The 17,313-nt window shown below is 46.1% G+C and overlaps 1 protein-coding gene across 3 annotated transcripts in view; it reads left to right on the forward strand.

Moving 5' to 3' along the window:
- Positions 1-17,313, forward strand: part of COL26A1 (collagen type XXVI alpha 1 chain) — a 218,325-nt gene that overhangs the window by 31,507 nt on the left and 169,505 nt on the right. For all 3 annotated transcript variants that reach the window (XM_048824217.2, XM_048824218.2, XM_048824215.2), the window contains exon 2: positions 3,009-3,131. In XM_048824217.2, the coding sequence (XP_048680174.2) occupies positions 3,009-3,131 (123 nt within the window). The remainder of the gene's footprint in view (positions 1-3,008; positions 3,132-17,313) is intronic.

Here is a 17,313-nt window from a genome sequence, read left to right on the forward strand (position 1 = left end):
TGGGCTAAAACTCACTTCATCAGATGCGTGCAGTGGAAAATACAGTAGGAAGATACACACACACACACACACACACACACACACACACACACACACACACACACACACACACACACACACACAGACAACATGAAAAAATGGGGTTGCCATACACACTATAATGAGAGTGATCAGTTAAGGTAGGCTATTATCACCAGGAGAAAAAAACCCTTTTGTAGTGATGATCAGGATGGCCCATTTCCAACCGTTGACAAGAAGGTGAGAGTAACAGGGACGGGGGGTGGTGGTGGTGGGAATATTACTTTGTGTAATGACGCATCCATTTCAGGCTTTATTCAAGCCTAATTTAATGGTGTCCAGTTTGCAAATTAAGCTTGTTTTACCAAAGAAATTGGTTACAAATAGTAATTTCTCATGCTAAATATTGTCACAGGTAGATTACAGAAAATCTTGAAAGGCAGCTGCATTGGCCTGCAGCTGGAAATTTCAGGTATTTCCACTCTCAGACTGGACGCCTTCCCAGCCTGGGTTCAACCCTTCTCACCTCAGTTCAGTTCTTGCTTCCAGATGTTTTTCAGTGTCTCTTTGGGTGGGGAGGCAGAGGAGAACCACGATTATGTCACTCCCCTGCCTTCTTGTGTACGTGGGGAACCCTTTGTCTCCCAGTGGAAGAACACTGGCATTCCAGGGGGTGGGTCCAGTACCACGTGACTCAGACCCATGTCTCTGCAGGGCTATGGGAGCCATTGCTCGTAGGCTGTCTGGAGCATCCACAGGAAGACTCTTTCACAGTCCATTGTTTTTGCTAATGGGCCATTAGCCATGTCTGGCTTTTCCATTGTTGTACTTGAAGAGCTGGTTGGGGGTGACACCCAAAGTAACGTAGTCAATATTCCTAACTTAAGATACAGAAATGATACAGGCATACAAACTGGATAATCGCATTCAGTAAATCCTAATCTTTCCAATGATCTCTCACATGAGCCGTCTTGCATAAAGTATATCTGTTATGTCATATTCATATCCTAAGCATATTTTTCATAAAGAATATGGAGTGAAATGTCACAGTGGGCTCCCTTGAGGTGTGTGGGGAGGGTGACCAGATAGCAAGTGTGAAAAATCGGGACAGGGATAAGGGTGGGGGGAATAGGTGCCTATATAAGACACAGCCCTGAATATCAGGACTGTCCCTATAAAATCGGGATATCTGGTCACCCTAAGACAGGGTGGCATGCTAGTCCAGAGTCAATGGGAGCAATGTTGGCAAGAAAAGCTATGTGGGTTTTGGATCGCTGCTGTTAATGAGCTCCCATGGCTGCAGGTGAAGCAATGATAGCTATTCGAAAGCCACTCCCTTCCTTCCCTGTTCCCGCAGCAGCTGCCAGCCCTGTTTGTAGCTGTGGGGTCAGTTGACTGATCCTCTGCTCTGATGCCGCAGCACTTGACGTAGCTGTTTGGATGCATTCATCCCAACTCTGTGGAGCTACAGGTGTGAGTCTCCCCCTCTCTTTGAAGATCATGGAGCCTCCTGGGGAGATGGGAGGAGGATCAAGAAAAGGAAATAAATTAGAAAGCAGAGAAGGGGAAAAGAACAGAGGCTGAAAAGGACAAAGGCAAGGCAGGCGAGAGAGAGTGGACACAGAATGGGAACAGGGAAGACTAGGTTGCGGAAGGGGTGCACCTACCTGCACACGGGTAGGGCAATTCAAGCAAACAGGGTTGGGCACCCTTATCGTACCTACAGAATAAAGGATTGGCCACGCTGGGGTGTCTTCACTCTGGTGTAGCTGTACAGGTGCGAATCCTGCAGTAGGGTTTGAAACCTGGATAAGCCATACTGGAAGAAGTCTCGCTTGACATCAGTGGAGCACACCTACTTTAAGTGTTTGCATCAGTACAACTATGTTGGTGTAGTGAGCACACTGCAACCCCCGCAGGGTAAAACATCTGAAGGCACCATCATTCTCGTTCCTCAAAAGCTGATGGCCATGAACCAGAGGTTTTTGAAGGGCACCTGCTACCTTAAATACTGAGGCACAGGATTCTTTTGTGGGCATTGTGCCAGCAAAGCTCCCTCCTGTATTTCGAGCATGAAAGTTACCTTTGGGCTCAATTCAGAGGCCTCTCGCTGCTCTCCCTGATTTTTGCACCCCAGTCAGGTAGGAATGCCAGGGCTTGTGTGCTACCTCTGTTCCGATACAAGAGCGAAAATGTGGGCACAAGTTTGGCGAATGTAGATTGTGCTCGCAAAAGAGAGGCGGCCTGGCTGGATCTAAATGCCCCTTAAAGGAGGAGGAGGGAAAAAAAAATCTCACTGAGTGGGGAACATGTGAATAACAGTTATATTCACTAAGATTAAAAGCAATTATCCAGAGGACAGGAAGGATGCTGCTTTTGTCAAACCACTAGACTGGGACTTGGGAGCCCTGGTTTCAATTCCTGGCTATGCCACAGGCTTCCTGTATGACTTAATCTCTCTGCCTCAAATTCCCATCTTTAAAGTAGTATGCTACCTTTTTGTCTTGCCTCTTTAGGTTGTAAACTCTTTGGGGTCTGCAACAGTGTCTGTACGGCACCTTGCAGAAAGTTATGAATAATAAACCCACAATTATCTGAAAATTGTAAACACCCAAAGTGCAAGGAATTGTTCAGAGTGGAAGGGAGTTGGGGAATAATGCCAGAAGTAATGGGATGAAATTAAGGCAAGTAAAATTTACGCTGAATCTTTGGGAAACTATTGGAAAGACCTCCCTGAGTCTCATCACTTACAGTGCCTGAAAGGAGACCAGATAGTGCACTGTAAGAAATTCTGGCCTCTGGAAAACGGACAAGATGTCATATTAGGTTTCTTCTGTCTCTCATTTCTTTGATTAGCGGACACAGAAGATCTCCTCGAGGCAACACTTTGAGGATTACAAATATTTGGGTAAACCTAGCTGGCAGCAGACTGACGTATGTTGCCCAGCTCGCTGCACTACTGGGATTTAAAGTGTTCTTTTTCTTTGCAGGCACTGGTGTCACTACACGGTTACACGGACGGTTTCCTGCCAAGTGCAGAATGGCTCGGAGACGGTGATCCAGAGAGTTTATCAGAGTTGCCGGTGGCCAGGACCTTGTGCCAACTTAGTGAGGTAAAAGCCCTTAATGTCTCGTGTTGTATATTCAATCTGTAGGCCGGGCCCTGCGATGCTGATTCAGTTAATGGGTATCTGGGCAAAGCAAATAGGATTGGGCCATATGGGACCAGATTCTGATCTTAGTTAACTCAGTATGAATTGGAAGTAACTCACTGAAGTCAAAGGAGTTACTCCTGATTTATACCGGTATAACTGAAATCAGTACCCTACCCGATGTCTGTAGCTTTGCTGCGTGGCATTTAGCTGTGCAAGCTTCCTCATACAGTTTTATTGAGGCACGTGGTGTTACTGACCTGAAATGCCACTACTCTGGCTCTCCGAGAACGCCAGGCGCTCTGACCTGCAGCGGGGCTTTTTGATGTGCACCAGAGCCAATGAGGGACTAAGATAAGGCCACCAAACTCCTTGTCACATGAGACCTGTGCCAGGATTGGATTTCATCCCGGTAGGTTCCCAGAGATTGTGGGCTAAGGCAGGGGTAATAAAAATACTTGATGCTTGGAGCTGGATCTTGCAAGGTGCTCGGAGCTTTTAATTCCCATTGACTTCAGACCTTACAAACTTGAGCTTTCATAAGGTACTCTTCATCCACCAGTCTCAGTGCCCTTTACAGAGATGTGGTGTCCAATATTCCCACTTCACAAATCAGAAACCTCAGCACAGAGGTCGTGACTTGCCTAGGGCTTCGTGACTTCCAGGTCTTTGTTCTACCTGCTAGACTCTTCTAGTAATCTTAAGGCTGCAGACAGCCAGGCAGCACAATAATTAGCCAACCAAGTGAATGGAATTATTTATCCCCACTTTATCACTAGTAGCTACAGAACAGGGTTTGAGATAATCTCATGCTTAGTAAAGAAATGTCTTGATGGTAATCTAGGCAGAACATAGTTCCACCCTCTTCGAAAAGCATCCATCAAATATTGAGCTTCTCTTATGATGATAGTCACTGGGAATTTTAATTTTTCACATTGCTGTTAATACTCTTGGTTCTCCGTTTTCATTTGGCCACTGGTTAGTCTTACTCATTTTTCATTTGTGCTTTGGTGTGTGGTTGGTCTTATTTCAATGACCACTTTACATGGGACATTTTATATTTTACATTCTTGTGACCAGACTTCTGCTGAGCTCTTTAAATTTCCCAGAACTGACTTTTTTTTTTTTGGCTCTCCATTCCTGTAAAGAGTGCATGTTAACCTTCAAAATACAGTTTTAAAAACAACTTGCCAAATTCTTGCCCATTCTCCTTTTTAAAAATGTGATTGAAGCTACACTGCTAACAAATCCATCCTGTTACTGGATCAACATCCTATCTACATACTTGTAAAGTTACTCATTAAATAGGCATATTCACTGAAAAGAAAAAGGGTATAAAATTGAAGTTTATCTTTGAAAACTCTAGCAAATATAAACCCTGAGATTTAGAATCTTTTTTTTTGGTGTTTAATTTTGTGACATTCTAACTTGGCTGGATGGTTTTCTGTCTTAAGTAATTTTTCAAATAGCCTGAAGACTATTAGCCTGAATTGTTCTGGCTGCTTATTTTAGGACCGGGCAGAGTAGCACTGGAATGATTGGCAAGAGAAAAGCTTAAATTAAAAATGCATACATTTAAAACTGAGAGACAAGGTGGGTGAGTTAATACCTTTTACTGGACAAACTTCTGTTGGTGTGAGAGACAAGCTTTTGAGCTCTTCATGTCACTAAACACTGAAGAGACTTGAAGAGCTCTGTGTAAGCTCAAAAGCTTGTCTGTCTCACCAACAGAAATTGGTCCAATATTACCTCACCCACTTTGTGTGTGTCATATCCTGGGACCCACATCACTAAAACACTAAATTTACAAAAGGCAGAAGCCTTGGCACTGAAATAGTTTGAGGTTACTGACACTTAAGATCTCAGTTGGGAGCTGCCTCTCTGGGAAGTAACTGCCCAATAGAATTGCCAGGCACCTGGTTTTTTGACTGGAACACCCAGTTGAAAGGGATCTTGGCGGCTCTGGTTAGCACTGCTCCTAGGAACTGTGGCCAATGGGAGTTGCAGGGGTGGCGCCTGTGGGCACGGACAGTGTGCACTGTGCAGAGCTACCTGGTCACCCCTGCGCCTAGGAGCCAGACATGGGAGCTGCGTGGAGCCAGGTTAGGCAGGGAGCCTGCCTTATCCCTGCTGCACTGTGGACTGGGAGGCGCCTGAGGTAAGCGCCACCTGGCTGGAGCCTCTAGCCCCACCCCTCTGCCCCAGGTTGGAACCCCCTCCTGGAGCCCCCCCTCCCTGCACCCCAACCCTCTGCCCTGAGCCCACTCCCACACTCTGAACCCCTCTGCTTCAGCCTGGAGCCCCCTCCTGCACCCTAACCCCTCATTTGTGGCCCCACCCTGGAACCCACACCCCCAGCTGGAGCCCTCCCCCCCCCCCATTCTGCATTCCAACCCCCTGCCCTAGACCAGTGAAAGTGAGTGAGGGTGGGGGGGGAAGAAAGAGAGGGGTGGGGTGGGGCCTCGGAGAGGAGGTGGGGGCAAGGGCGGGGCCTCAAGGAAGGGGCAGGGCACAGAGGTTCAGTTTTCTGCGATTTAGAAAGTTGGTAACCCTACTGTCCAATTGCTGGCCTGTGCTCCTAGGGCATGGACGAGAACACAAGAAAACTCTGTCCAGACTGGCATTGAGCCATGCTACCTATTGTTAATTAAGGCAATTTCACAAAATTGTTACCGGGCAGAAATTTCTTAAGGTAGAAATGGACCAGAAGAAATATTGAGACATGAACATTGAAATGCTACCCCCCATCTCCACTGTAATTCGGGGAGAATGTTAGATTCCAAGCTGAGTGGCTGGCATGCTTCGTAGGTCACCGCAGTGCCCTCTGCACAAGGTCATACATCAGAACCACCCAGTTTCAGTCATACGGGAGGCACAAAAGACACCTAAATGAACCTTAGGATGTCCCTGGCTCTCTGTTTCGTGGGGACCTCCAGAAGGGGGCTGACCGAAGTGATATGAGCTCACCCAGTTACTGACCATGTTAAAACATGACTAGCACATGCCTGCTCCAGGTGGCACACGGTATCCTCTGCTGAAGTCATTGCAGAGAAGGAACAGTTCTGAGAACAAGTGCCATGTTGTCAAAGCCCCTGAGATTCAGAGATGGTAGCTGATTGAGAGGTATCCATTATCTCTGTCCTAGGGGCCCCTCTCTCTCTCTCTTTTTTTTTTTTTTAATTGGTTGTATTATTTTGATTTTTTTTTTTTTGTGGTGCAGGGTGGGATGATCTCTTATTTACATTTTGATGTTTCACAAGGAGGTAGAAGTAGCCCCTGGAATCAGTAGATGCTGATCATTGCCATGTGACGAGTGCAACCTGTTGTAACCCAGGCCCAAGAAATGAAGATCGGCTCTCCTGGCATCACCTTTGTTACGCTGCCTATCCCTTCAGTTGGGTGGAATTCATGATGTCTATAATAGCACCATCTTGTGACTCCCAATAGCATTACAAGCATTGCTCCAGTTTTAATTCCCAAGGCTGTTCTTTGTGCATCTCTGAAGTGCTGGCTGAATTTGTGACCTTTTTAGTTGCACAGCCCCATCAGGCAGACTGGCCTTTGGCCAGCACGTCTCTCGGATTGGGAGTGCTCAAGTCATACGATTGGTGCATCCATCTCTGGCTATCTTGTATAAACTCAGATTTCCTCTCGAACCAGGCCCTGGTAAACTTTTGTGCATTAGTATTGAGCCTACAGAGTTGGAGGGCACTCATTCGTCTCCTGGTAGCTCTTGTATTGTGGAACACTGTTTAACATGGGCAGACCAGGCCCCTGCACGCTCAAGCTGCCCCCAAACCCTTTCTTTGTGGTTTGACAACTCGGCTTGATTTCAGAGACGGATCTGAATCCCAGAAAGAGCTGCACGTTTGAGTGTGAGCTTTGCTCGATGCTAAAGTGTCCAGTCATCTGTTGGGAGTACAGTGCAGGCCAGTGGTTTCCAGTTATTTTTGAGATCCCATTTGTCCTGGCTGGTGGGCTTTCCAGTAGCGGAGTGAGTGAGTGTGTGTCTGTCTCCATAAAATATCTGAAACAGTTTGATGCCCAAGGACTTAATCAGTAATGATGGCCTTTGCTTCACTTCAGGTGTCATTTGAACAGCGACTGTTTTTTGAACAGCTCGTGTTGAGTTCCCCATCCCTGTTTGCTTTCTGTTGTTCCTGTATCCCTTTCTCTCTTTCGCAGCACTGTAATCTGCAGGGTACATTCATCACCCTTCGTGATGCTCCTACTGGAGCAGCACCAGTCCACATTCCTGCCTAATGCATGGGGCTGACCACGCTCTGCAGGCTAGCTGTATGGAATCTCACACTAGACTAGCCACGGTGGGGAAGTACTGTGTTGTGTGGGAAGCGTCATTCTTTCGGATGAGACATCAAACAAAGATCTCTTCTGCTGTGCCTGGCAGGTGTCCGGGTGGGGAGTGGTGAGTAATCCTTCTGATTTAACCACTACTGTAGTGCTAAGAAGATCCTCCCATGCATGGTACTGTGTGAAGGATCCTTGTTTGTACTGGCAGTTCAGTTTGGTCTCACGCTCGTTGTGCTGCCCATGGAATGCTTCGAGAGACCTTTTCTCAGAAGGAACGTTTATAAATGAATTAATAATGAACTAAAGGGGGGGTAATGTAATTAATGCAAATCATCAGGACTTTATGGAAAATAGGTCCTGTCAAACTAACTTGATTTTTTTATGAGATTACAAGTTTCATCGATAAAGGTAATCGTATTGACATAAATATGTAGACTTCACCAAGGTGTTTGATTTGGTACTGTGCAACATTTTAATTAAAAAAACTAGAATGATATAAAATGAACACGGCGCACATGAAGTGGATTAAAAACTGGCTAACTGATAGGTCTCAAAATGTAACTGTAAAATGGGGAATCCTCATCAAGCAGGTCTGTTCCCAGTGGGGTCTTGTAGGGATTGGTTCTTGGCCCTATGCTATTTAATATAGTTATCAATGACCTGGACAAAAACATAGTCATCACTGATAACATTTGCATATGACACCCAAATTGTGGGAGTGGTAAATAATGAAAAAAGGCCATGGATTCAGAGCAATCTGGGTTGCTTGATAAACAGGGTGCAAGCAAACGATATGTGTGTTATGGCTAAATGTGAACGTATAAATCTAGGTACAAGGAACGTAGGTCATACTTATGCGATGAGAGACTCTGACCTGGGAAGGGGTGACTCGGAAAAAGATTTGGGGGTTGTAGTGGCTAATAAGCTTAAAATGAGCTTCCAGTGTGATGCTGTGGCCAAGACCGCTAATGTGATCCTGGGATGCATAAACAGGGATTTCAAGTAGGAATTAGGAGGGTTATTTTACCTCTGTATTTGGCACTGGTGCAACCGCTGCTGGAATCCTGTCCAGTTCTGGTGCCCACAATTCAAAAAGGATGTTGTTAAATTGGAGAGGGGGGTGAGAGAAGAGCCATGAGAATGATTAAAGGATTAGAAAACATGCCTTATATCAATAGACTCAAAAGCTCAATTTATTTAGCTTAAAGAGAAGGTTAAGGGGTGACTTAATTACAGCTTATATGTACCTATATAGGAAATACATATTTAATAGTGGGCTTTTCAGTGTAGCAGAGAAAGGTATAACGCAATACAATGGCTAGAAGTTGAAGTTAGACAAATTCAGACTAGAAATAAGGCATACATTTTTAACAGAGAGAATAATTAACCATTGGAACAGCTTACCAAGGGTCATGGTGGATTCCTCCTCACTGACCATTTTAAATCAGGATTGGATGTTTTTCTAACCTCTGCTCTTGGAGTTATTGTGGGGAAGGTCAATGGCCAGTGTTATAAAGGACATCAGACTAGATGATCAGAATGGCCCCTTTTGGCCTGAAAAACTGTGACTCTGACAATACTGGATTCTCGCTCACACCCCTGCTGACTGAAATCTTCTCCTTGGTTTTTGGCTTCTTCCCAGTGATCCCTGACTTCAGCCTTTTGTAATGCACCTTAATGGCACAGACACCTCTGTCCATGCCCTGTCTGAGACCGTGAGGATGGAATGAGGCTCCAGAAACTCTGTATCCTTTAGTACCACTCTCCGGAGGTTGAGGGATTCTTGTCTCTCTTGGGATGCTCTGTACAAAATTATCCAATACAGCAGGAGTCGTCTTAAATAGAGAAAACGGTAAAGAAACTGTCTGTATATCACACCCCTGTGAATACTAGGCAAAGCCCAATGAGGTAGGCTCCCCTTATTTCTAGATTGTCTTTGTTTTTCCTCTGTAACTGAACTAAGCCCTCTCTCTGTTTCCTGGTCAGTCTGACTGCCTCTCCCTGCTGTGTAGAGAAGTCTCTCTATTCCTCCTCTGACCTGCTTATCCAATCCTAGTTGTCAGAGCTTGTTACCCTATCAGTGAAAAGTTACATAATTTCCATGGGAGTGTTTGATCAAGAATACCATCTGGGGCAAACCGCATAGTCTTTGTGCCTCATACAAAGACTATTGTCTCTCTTTACTCCTGTGAGGTTTCTCCACATTCCTGTCTCAGGTATCTAGCATTTCAGAAGCCATTTTTGCCACCACCTCCCTAGACACGTGTTGCCAGTCAAGGCGATTTGACTCCTGATTTGCATGTACATTGTTTTTGGCAATAGGAGTTGTATCCAGTTTTTGTCTCAGTGGCCACAGAGGTAGCATGGATTTATCCATTTTCCCTTGTCATGAATTATACATTACTTGGACTGCTGTTACATCAGTGGTGGGGACACATCTCTAGTTATAAGGAGGAAGCATGGGTAGATTTGATTGGAGTGATGATAGGGGAATAGAGAAAACCATTAGGCAGATAGCAGTGCAGCTCTGGCTTGGTTCTATTTCTCACAGCTGTGTCTTGATACAACTGTTTCATCTTCTTGTTTGCAAGTAATGAGCCAAATCTGGTCAAGCTTTCATTCCCTCCATGTCCACAATGGGGAGGCTCACTAGCAAAAGCCACTCCTGCCAAAGAAGAAGGCATCTTTCAATTCTTCAGTGACAGCTGAGGGGGGCATTTCGTTAATGATCCTGCTTCCAAACAGATGTCAGTCTGGCCAGACGCTGTTTAATCAGTTTCCTGTCACCAGTTCAGATGCTACATTTCTCTTCCTTATTGCACAAATTTTGGGTCAGCGCCCAGCATTTGACAGGGAAGTATCTGTATGATCCCTAGTATAGCAGCTCAGGGTGTGTTGCTCCTTGCTAGTTACTCACTCGCTCGCTCCTGGGAAGCTGGCAGCTGTTTCTTTTGCATGAGCGTTGTCATCTTGGCTCAGATGGGATGAGCTATGCTGTTCCCACCCTAGACTCTCTATTTAGCTTGGAGGCCTGCATTGCTTTGGTGCGGTCTTTGCTGTTGGCTTTTGTCTCGGCAGAGCTCTCTGCTATGACCTTTTTCCGTCTGAGCCATGCCATTCGCATCTTCTGCGTGTCACTGCGGGTGCCTAGCTGTTGTGACACTGAAGGGCAGATGGGCCTGGCGAGCGCACCTGATGTGCATATCCATTAATATCCCATGCATCTCTCTCTTGAGAAGTGAATAAAGTTGCTTGTTTGGGTTGTGTCTGTCAACGATTCCCTGGGGTCCAGCCATCCCATCTATGGGAGCACAACTCCCATAGAAGCCGGTGGCACTTCACGTTTGGCCTTCCCCCTACATGACGCATGTGTTAGCTCTCCAAAGGCCGCACTAGGTTGATCGCTTTAGAGCAGTCAGTGCCCTAACTAGGACACGCTCTCCGCAAAGGCTGATAGAGAAGGACGGTCTTGTGGTTAAGGCCCTGGATGGAGACTTGGCAGATCCTGGCTCTGGCACAGACGTCCTGTGTGACTTTGGGCAAATCGCTTTAACCTCAGTTACTCCATGGTAAAATGGAGTAATACTTCCTGGGTCTTGTTTATCTTGTAAGTAAGAGACCCTCCCAAACAACTGTGTGCAGGTACAGAGCCTAGTGCAGCAGGGTCCTGATCTCGGTTGGGACCTCCATGGAGCTATCTATACTGCACTGTAAGCCCTGGTGCTAACTCAGGTTTTAACCTAAGCCCCTTCCATCCACACAGAAAATAGTCTGACTTGGGCCAAGAACCCGCTGGATTTGGGCCTGCTATGGGGGAGAGTCGGAACCAGAGTCCCACTGTGAGGTGGGTCAGAACCCAAGCATTTTGCAGTATGGATACAGCTCAGCTCTGGGTCTCCTCAGACTCAGGTCTGGAGAGTCCGCCCATGCTATCCCACAATCCCTTGGGGCTGTATTCCCAACCTTTCGCTTCCAGAACTTGCCACTCACTTCCCAGGAACTGGAAGAAACCAGTGGTGCTAGAACAATTTTTATAGAGGGGAGGAGTGCTGAAGGCGGAAATCATGTACTTGGGTGGTTGGTACTACTTCAAGCTGGGGGGTGCAGCAGCCCCCCTCCTTCCAGCACCTATGGAAGCAATCTCCTGGTTCAAATGCAGCTGCTCGTCGCTTAGCCCTTCATTTCCAAGAGGATTACTCAACTGGAAAGAGTACTGCCACGGCTAAAGCCAAGCGCTTGCAAGGCGGTGAGCGGTACAGAGCAAGTCAAATGACCTCAGAGGCTTGAGCGAATACTGGTGAGGCTGGCGTTTGCTATTGCTCGTTCAGCAAGGGATACATCGGACATTCTAGATCTCCAACAGCGAGTGTATCATTGTCAAGTGCACAGCCGATACTGGGGGTATCGTGCATCCGGGAAGCCAAGAGGTTTTAGACAGTGGCCCGGACAGCCTGCCTTTCCTACAGCTACTTCACTGTCCCAGCAAATGTTTCCAACATGTACAGTTTAGTCCTGCTATTCCCCCCTGCCATGATTGAGCAGCATTGTCTCTCTGGGGTCCTGCTTCTGGGAAATGCAGGTGCAGCAGCATTGCATGGCAGCAGACAGTATAGCTCAGGCTGAGAAGATGGGCACTTTCATTCTGGCACTTAAACACCCCCTGCAGCATCAAAGTACCTGATTTTTAGAATTCAGCAAGGATAGTGGTGCCCAAGCCTGTGTGAAACGTGCTGTTAACCCATTGACAAGAGCTTTACTTCTACTTCAGTCCCTGCACCCCACCCAGCCCTGGGGGCAGGGAAGCACCGCTTCCAACACAGTGTTTGGTGATGCCATACTGGGACATTATTTCAGACTGATATCTATTGATGCACTTCAGGGGTTTTGTGGGATGTCCAGAACAAATCATGTCAGACCAACCGAATATCCTTTTTTGACAGGGTAACAAGCCTTGTGAATGGGGGGGGGGGGGAGTGATAGATGTGATGTACCTCGACTTTAATAAGGCTTTTGATACAATCTCATGTGGCCTTCCCATAAACAAACTAGAAAAATACAGCCTAGATGAACCTACTATAAGGTGGGTAGACCACTGGTTGGAAAATCCCACTCAGAGTAGTTATCAATGGTTCACAATCAAGCTGGAAGGGCATATTGAGCAGGGTCCTGCAGGGAGCTTGTCCTGGGTCCGATTCTATTCAATACCTTCATAAATGATTTGGATAATGGCAGACAGAGTACGCTTATAAAGTTTGCAGATGATTCCAAGCTGGGAGGGCTTGCTGATACTTGGCAGGGCAGGATTAGAATTCAAAATGTTCTTGACCAACTGGAGATATGGCCTGAAATAAATAGGATGAAATTCAATAAGGACAAATGCAAAATACTGTACTTAGGAAGGAATAATCAATGGCACAAATGCAAACTGGGAAATGACTGCCTATGAAGGAGTACTGCAGAAAAGGATGTGGGGGTTATAGTGGATCACAAACTTAATATGAGTCAACAGTGTAACACTGTTGTGAAAAAAGCGAACATCATTCGGGGATGTATTAGCACGAGTACTGTAAGCAAGACACAAGAAGTAATTTTTCCACTCTACTCGGCACTGGTAAGGCCTCAACTGAAGTACTGTGTCCAGTTCTGGGTGCCACACTTCCAGAAAGATGTGGACAAATTGGAAAAAGTCCAGAGGAGAGCGAAGTTCCAGAAAACATGACCTATGAATAAAGATTGAAAAAATTGGGTTTGCTTAGTCTGGAGAAGAGAAGACTAAGGGGAAGACTGATGACAGCCTCAAGTGTGTAAAAGGTTGTTACAAAGAGGAGGGTGATAAATTTCTCCTTAACCACTGTGGACAGGACAAGAAGTAATAGGCTTAAATAGCAGATAGGGAGGGAGATTTTGGTTCAACATTACAAAAAACTTCCTAACTGTCAAGGTAGTTAAGCAATGGAACAATTACCTTTTGGAGGTTGTGGAATCTTCATCGTTGTTTTTTTTTTTTCTTTTTTTTAAAGAACAGGTTAGATAAATGCTTGTCAGGGCGGGTCTAAGTAATACTTAGTCCTGCCTCAGTGCAGGGGACTGGTCGAGCTGACGTATCCAGGTTACTTCCAGTCCTATCATTCTATAATTCTATGTCTTCCATTCCGATACAGACCAGGTCTGACTCTGCTTGTCCCATTGTACATGACATGACCACAAACCTAAGTGGTATCTTCAATATCTTACTTTAAATGTAACTTCCAGAGCTTGCTGATCAGTGCAGATCCTTCTTGCTGTTCAGTAGTCTTGAATGAATACATTTTTTTTAAATGTAGCAACTCCTCGCCCTCGCTCCCCCCCGCCCACCCGGAAAATGGGGGACATCATCTTGGTGAATAACAAGACTGACTATTTTAGATATGTGGGGGTGTGGAGCACGTGCCTCAGTTTCTCTATCTGTACAATGGAGATAATGACACTGACCTCCCTTTTGTAAAGTGCTTTCAGCTCTATTGATGAAGCGCGATAGAACAGCTAGGTATCTATCATTTATTGTCTGTATCAAGAATCTGTTGCTATGTGATCGATAGAGTTGTGTGTGGGGTGTACATCACCAAAGAATTTGGCCCATGCTTTAGTGCTTATGCTCCGTCAACAATATTTCTCTAGCTGGCATTGCCTCTTCTGAAACTGGGAATCCCTCCGTCTCCTTTCTTTGCCCATTCAACTGGATAACTTCTATGGACTGATTCAGTGCTTAGAATTGCTATTTGAAGTCCCTTCAGACAGGAAACGCTGATTATGTGTTAGTCCCATTATTTCTCTGGAGGCGGTTAGGTCACATACTAGGAAATAGACCCCCCCCCGCCCCTTCCCCGCCACATACACGTTACAGCAGGATGAGCGTTCCCCGGAGAGCATGATCAAGGCTTTGAGTGTCTAAGTGATTAGAGCCCAGACGTGAAGGCGTATCCCTGGGTTTGTGAAGGGGGCAAGCTGTCGTGCGTTCAGAGGGGAATTGGTCTCTGTGTGTATTACCAGAGACCAAGTGCTGGCCAGCTGTTTTCAGAGTGAAAGGGCCAGCTGTTACACCTGTGCAAAGCACGTAACTATTTAGACCAGTAATTAGGTAAATTATCTTGGGGTCTGCACACTGACTGAGCTGGGGTCTGACTGCGCTAGATCTTTGGCCAACAGCAACTGGGAAGAGCAAAGCTGATATACTGTTGCCGCTGGTTTAATTCTAGTCTGAATCTTGCTACAGAGCAGAGAGGAGCTGTGGGAAAGACCAGATTTTGGGAGCTAGCTAGCTGACTTCTCTCTGGGTCTCTGAATGCTTGGGTCCCTTTTTCCTGGGGCTATAGACATTAAAGCCCTCCAGATGGGTCCCCTATGGAGACTCGGCAACATAGAGATCCCCACTCTGTGGTCTCAGGCCTTTGCTGTGTGGTGCAAGTCAGACAACCTCAGCAGGTTAAATCCAGCCCTCGGTAGATTCCTTTGGGGAAGGCCGAGCACATGCCCGTCTTTCAGGAGAGCCTCTTGCAGCTCCAGCTTTGTTTTGTCCAACGCTGGAAGAAGCAGACTTAAAGCTTTTCATGACTGGGAATTGTTTGGCCTTTGTGCCGGGTCAGCTGGAGTAAGCAGGGGGATAGTGAAGCTTGAATGCTGAGTGGCGGGGTGGTTTGTTTTACAGAAGAGATGATGAAAACAAAAATGTCCAGCTAGCCCCTGACACGTTCATTAGTGAAAACCACCATCGTAGACTCTCCTTGACTGGTGTCTACAGTGTGGCACTGGGGAGGGGGCAGCTTGCTGATGATCCTTCAGACATCCTTTGTACAGGGCAAGTGGCAATCCTGGCTGTCTGGGTAGGGGGGTTCTAACTAAGGAAGCCAATCATCTCCCAAGTATATCGGTCCATCCCATTTAGCTGCATCAGTTGTATCTCAGAAATATGAATGATTGGCAGTCATCTGATTTGAGTGTTTTTGTTTCCTAGAGCTTTGCTATGCTCCCAGGAGAAGCTGGGCACTAGGAAAACACAAACACAACAGCTCCCACAGAGCACATCTGCTTGCTGTGCGTGGTGGGTCTTAAAGCTACTGACTCTTACATAAAACACCTGTTTCTGAGCTTGTGGGTTCATCACTGAATTGCTGACTGACTTTTTCCCTTCTTGAATTGGGAGGCTGTAGGGAAGCGGTTTTAAAGAAGCAAATGCAAAGGAAGCTTCCTTTGCAAACTACAGTAGAACCTCAGAGTTACAAACACCGGCGTTACAAACTGACCAGTCAACCACACACCTCATTGGGAACTGGAAGTAGGCAATCGGGCAGCAGCAGCGACCATAAAAAAGCAAATATAGTACAGTACTGTTCCACATAAATACTAAAAATAAATAAAGGGACGAGCATTTTTCTTCTGCATAATGAAGTTTCAAAGCTGTAGTAAATCAATGTTCAGTTGTAAACGTTTGAAAGAACAATCATGTTTTGTTCAGAGCTATGAACATTAGAGTTGCAAACAATCTCCATTCCCGAGGTGTTTGTAACTCTGAGGTTCTATTGTATTGCTCAATGATGGTCTGATTCTGCCAGGAGCTGAGCCCTATCCACTATGGACTTTGGGAGTTTGACATTCAACTCCATGGAGAATCGGGCCCTATACATGGTTACTGGAACTTGCAGCTAATCTAATCTTCATCGGATGAAGTGAGCTGTAGCTCACGAAAGCTTATGCTCAAATAAATTGGTTAGTCTCTAAGGTGCCACAAGTACTCCTTTTCTTTTTGCGAATACAGACTAACACGGCTGTTGTTCTGAAACCTGCTAAGAAAGACTGCTTGTCTTGCGATGTGGAAGCAAGTTTGACAACCCCCACCCCTCCCCCTGCTTAGGCCAGTTACGTACAAACAGTTTTGTTTATATGTGTAAAAAATAAATGAATCCAAACAAACGGGAAAGGTATTTCCTGTGTGTGAAAGGCTGTTCTGTTTATGCCACAGCAGAGACAGTCACTCCTCTTTGACCTGATTGCTGAGGATCAGATTCAGGCAAGTTGCACGTTCTCCCTTTCTTGTGTCATGACTGGCTGTTGTACTCAGCAATGCTTCTTTATGAGCAAGAGGAATGTGCGTGTACTGGGACTTGAGATCCACTGTGTGACTACACCACTCATATCCTCTCAACAGCTTGATCTCCAGTATTAAGAGCTTGGCTAGCCACAGTCAATTGATCCACCTGTATCCCCAATCATAATGTTCTGTACAGTCTTTTCAGATTCTCTTACTTGTGTATCCAGATCCACTGGTTCCTAAACCACGATCACACACTGAGAAGCACTGTGGTCTAGTAGTTAGGGGTAGTCTCCACTCTTGGAGACGGGACAGTGGGCTAGATAGACCACAGGTTTGATTTAGTATGGCAATTGCTAGGATTGTTAGTCAAGACCTTTTGGGTTCTCTTCCAAATCCTGCCACTAACCTGCTGTGTTACGGACAGGCGGCTAAACTTTGCCCGGTTTCCCCTTCTTTGCCCGGTTTCCCCTTCTTTGCCCGGTTTCCCCTTCTTTGCCCGGTTTCCCCTTCTTTGCCCGGTTTCCCCTTCTTTGCCCGGTTTCCCCTTCTTTGCCCGGTTTCCCCTTCTTTGCCCGGTTTCCCCTTCTTTGCCCGGTTTCCCCTTCTTTGCCCGGTTTCCCCTTACTTGCGTGCCTTGCAGGTGAGTTGTGAGGGTTGGCAGCTGATTACCTGTAAAGTGCTCGGAGAGCCTTCACTTACAGGAGCTGTTCAAGTGCCATGTTACCATTTTGACATTCGCTTGAGGTGGCAGTGCAGGTGAATGCT

This window comes from Caretta caretta, chromosome 17 (assembly GCF_965140235.1).
Source record: "Caretta caretta isolate rCarCar2 chromosome 17, rCarCar1.hap1, whole genome shotgun sequence".
In the NCBI taxonomy this organism is placed as follows: Eukaryota; Metazoa; Chordata; order Testudines; family Cheloniidae; genus Caretta; species Caretta caretta.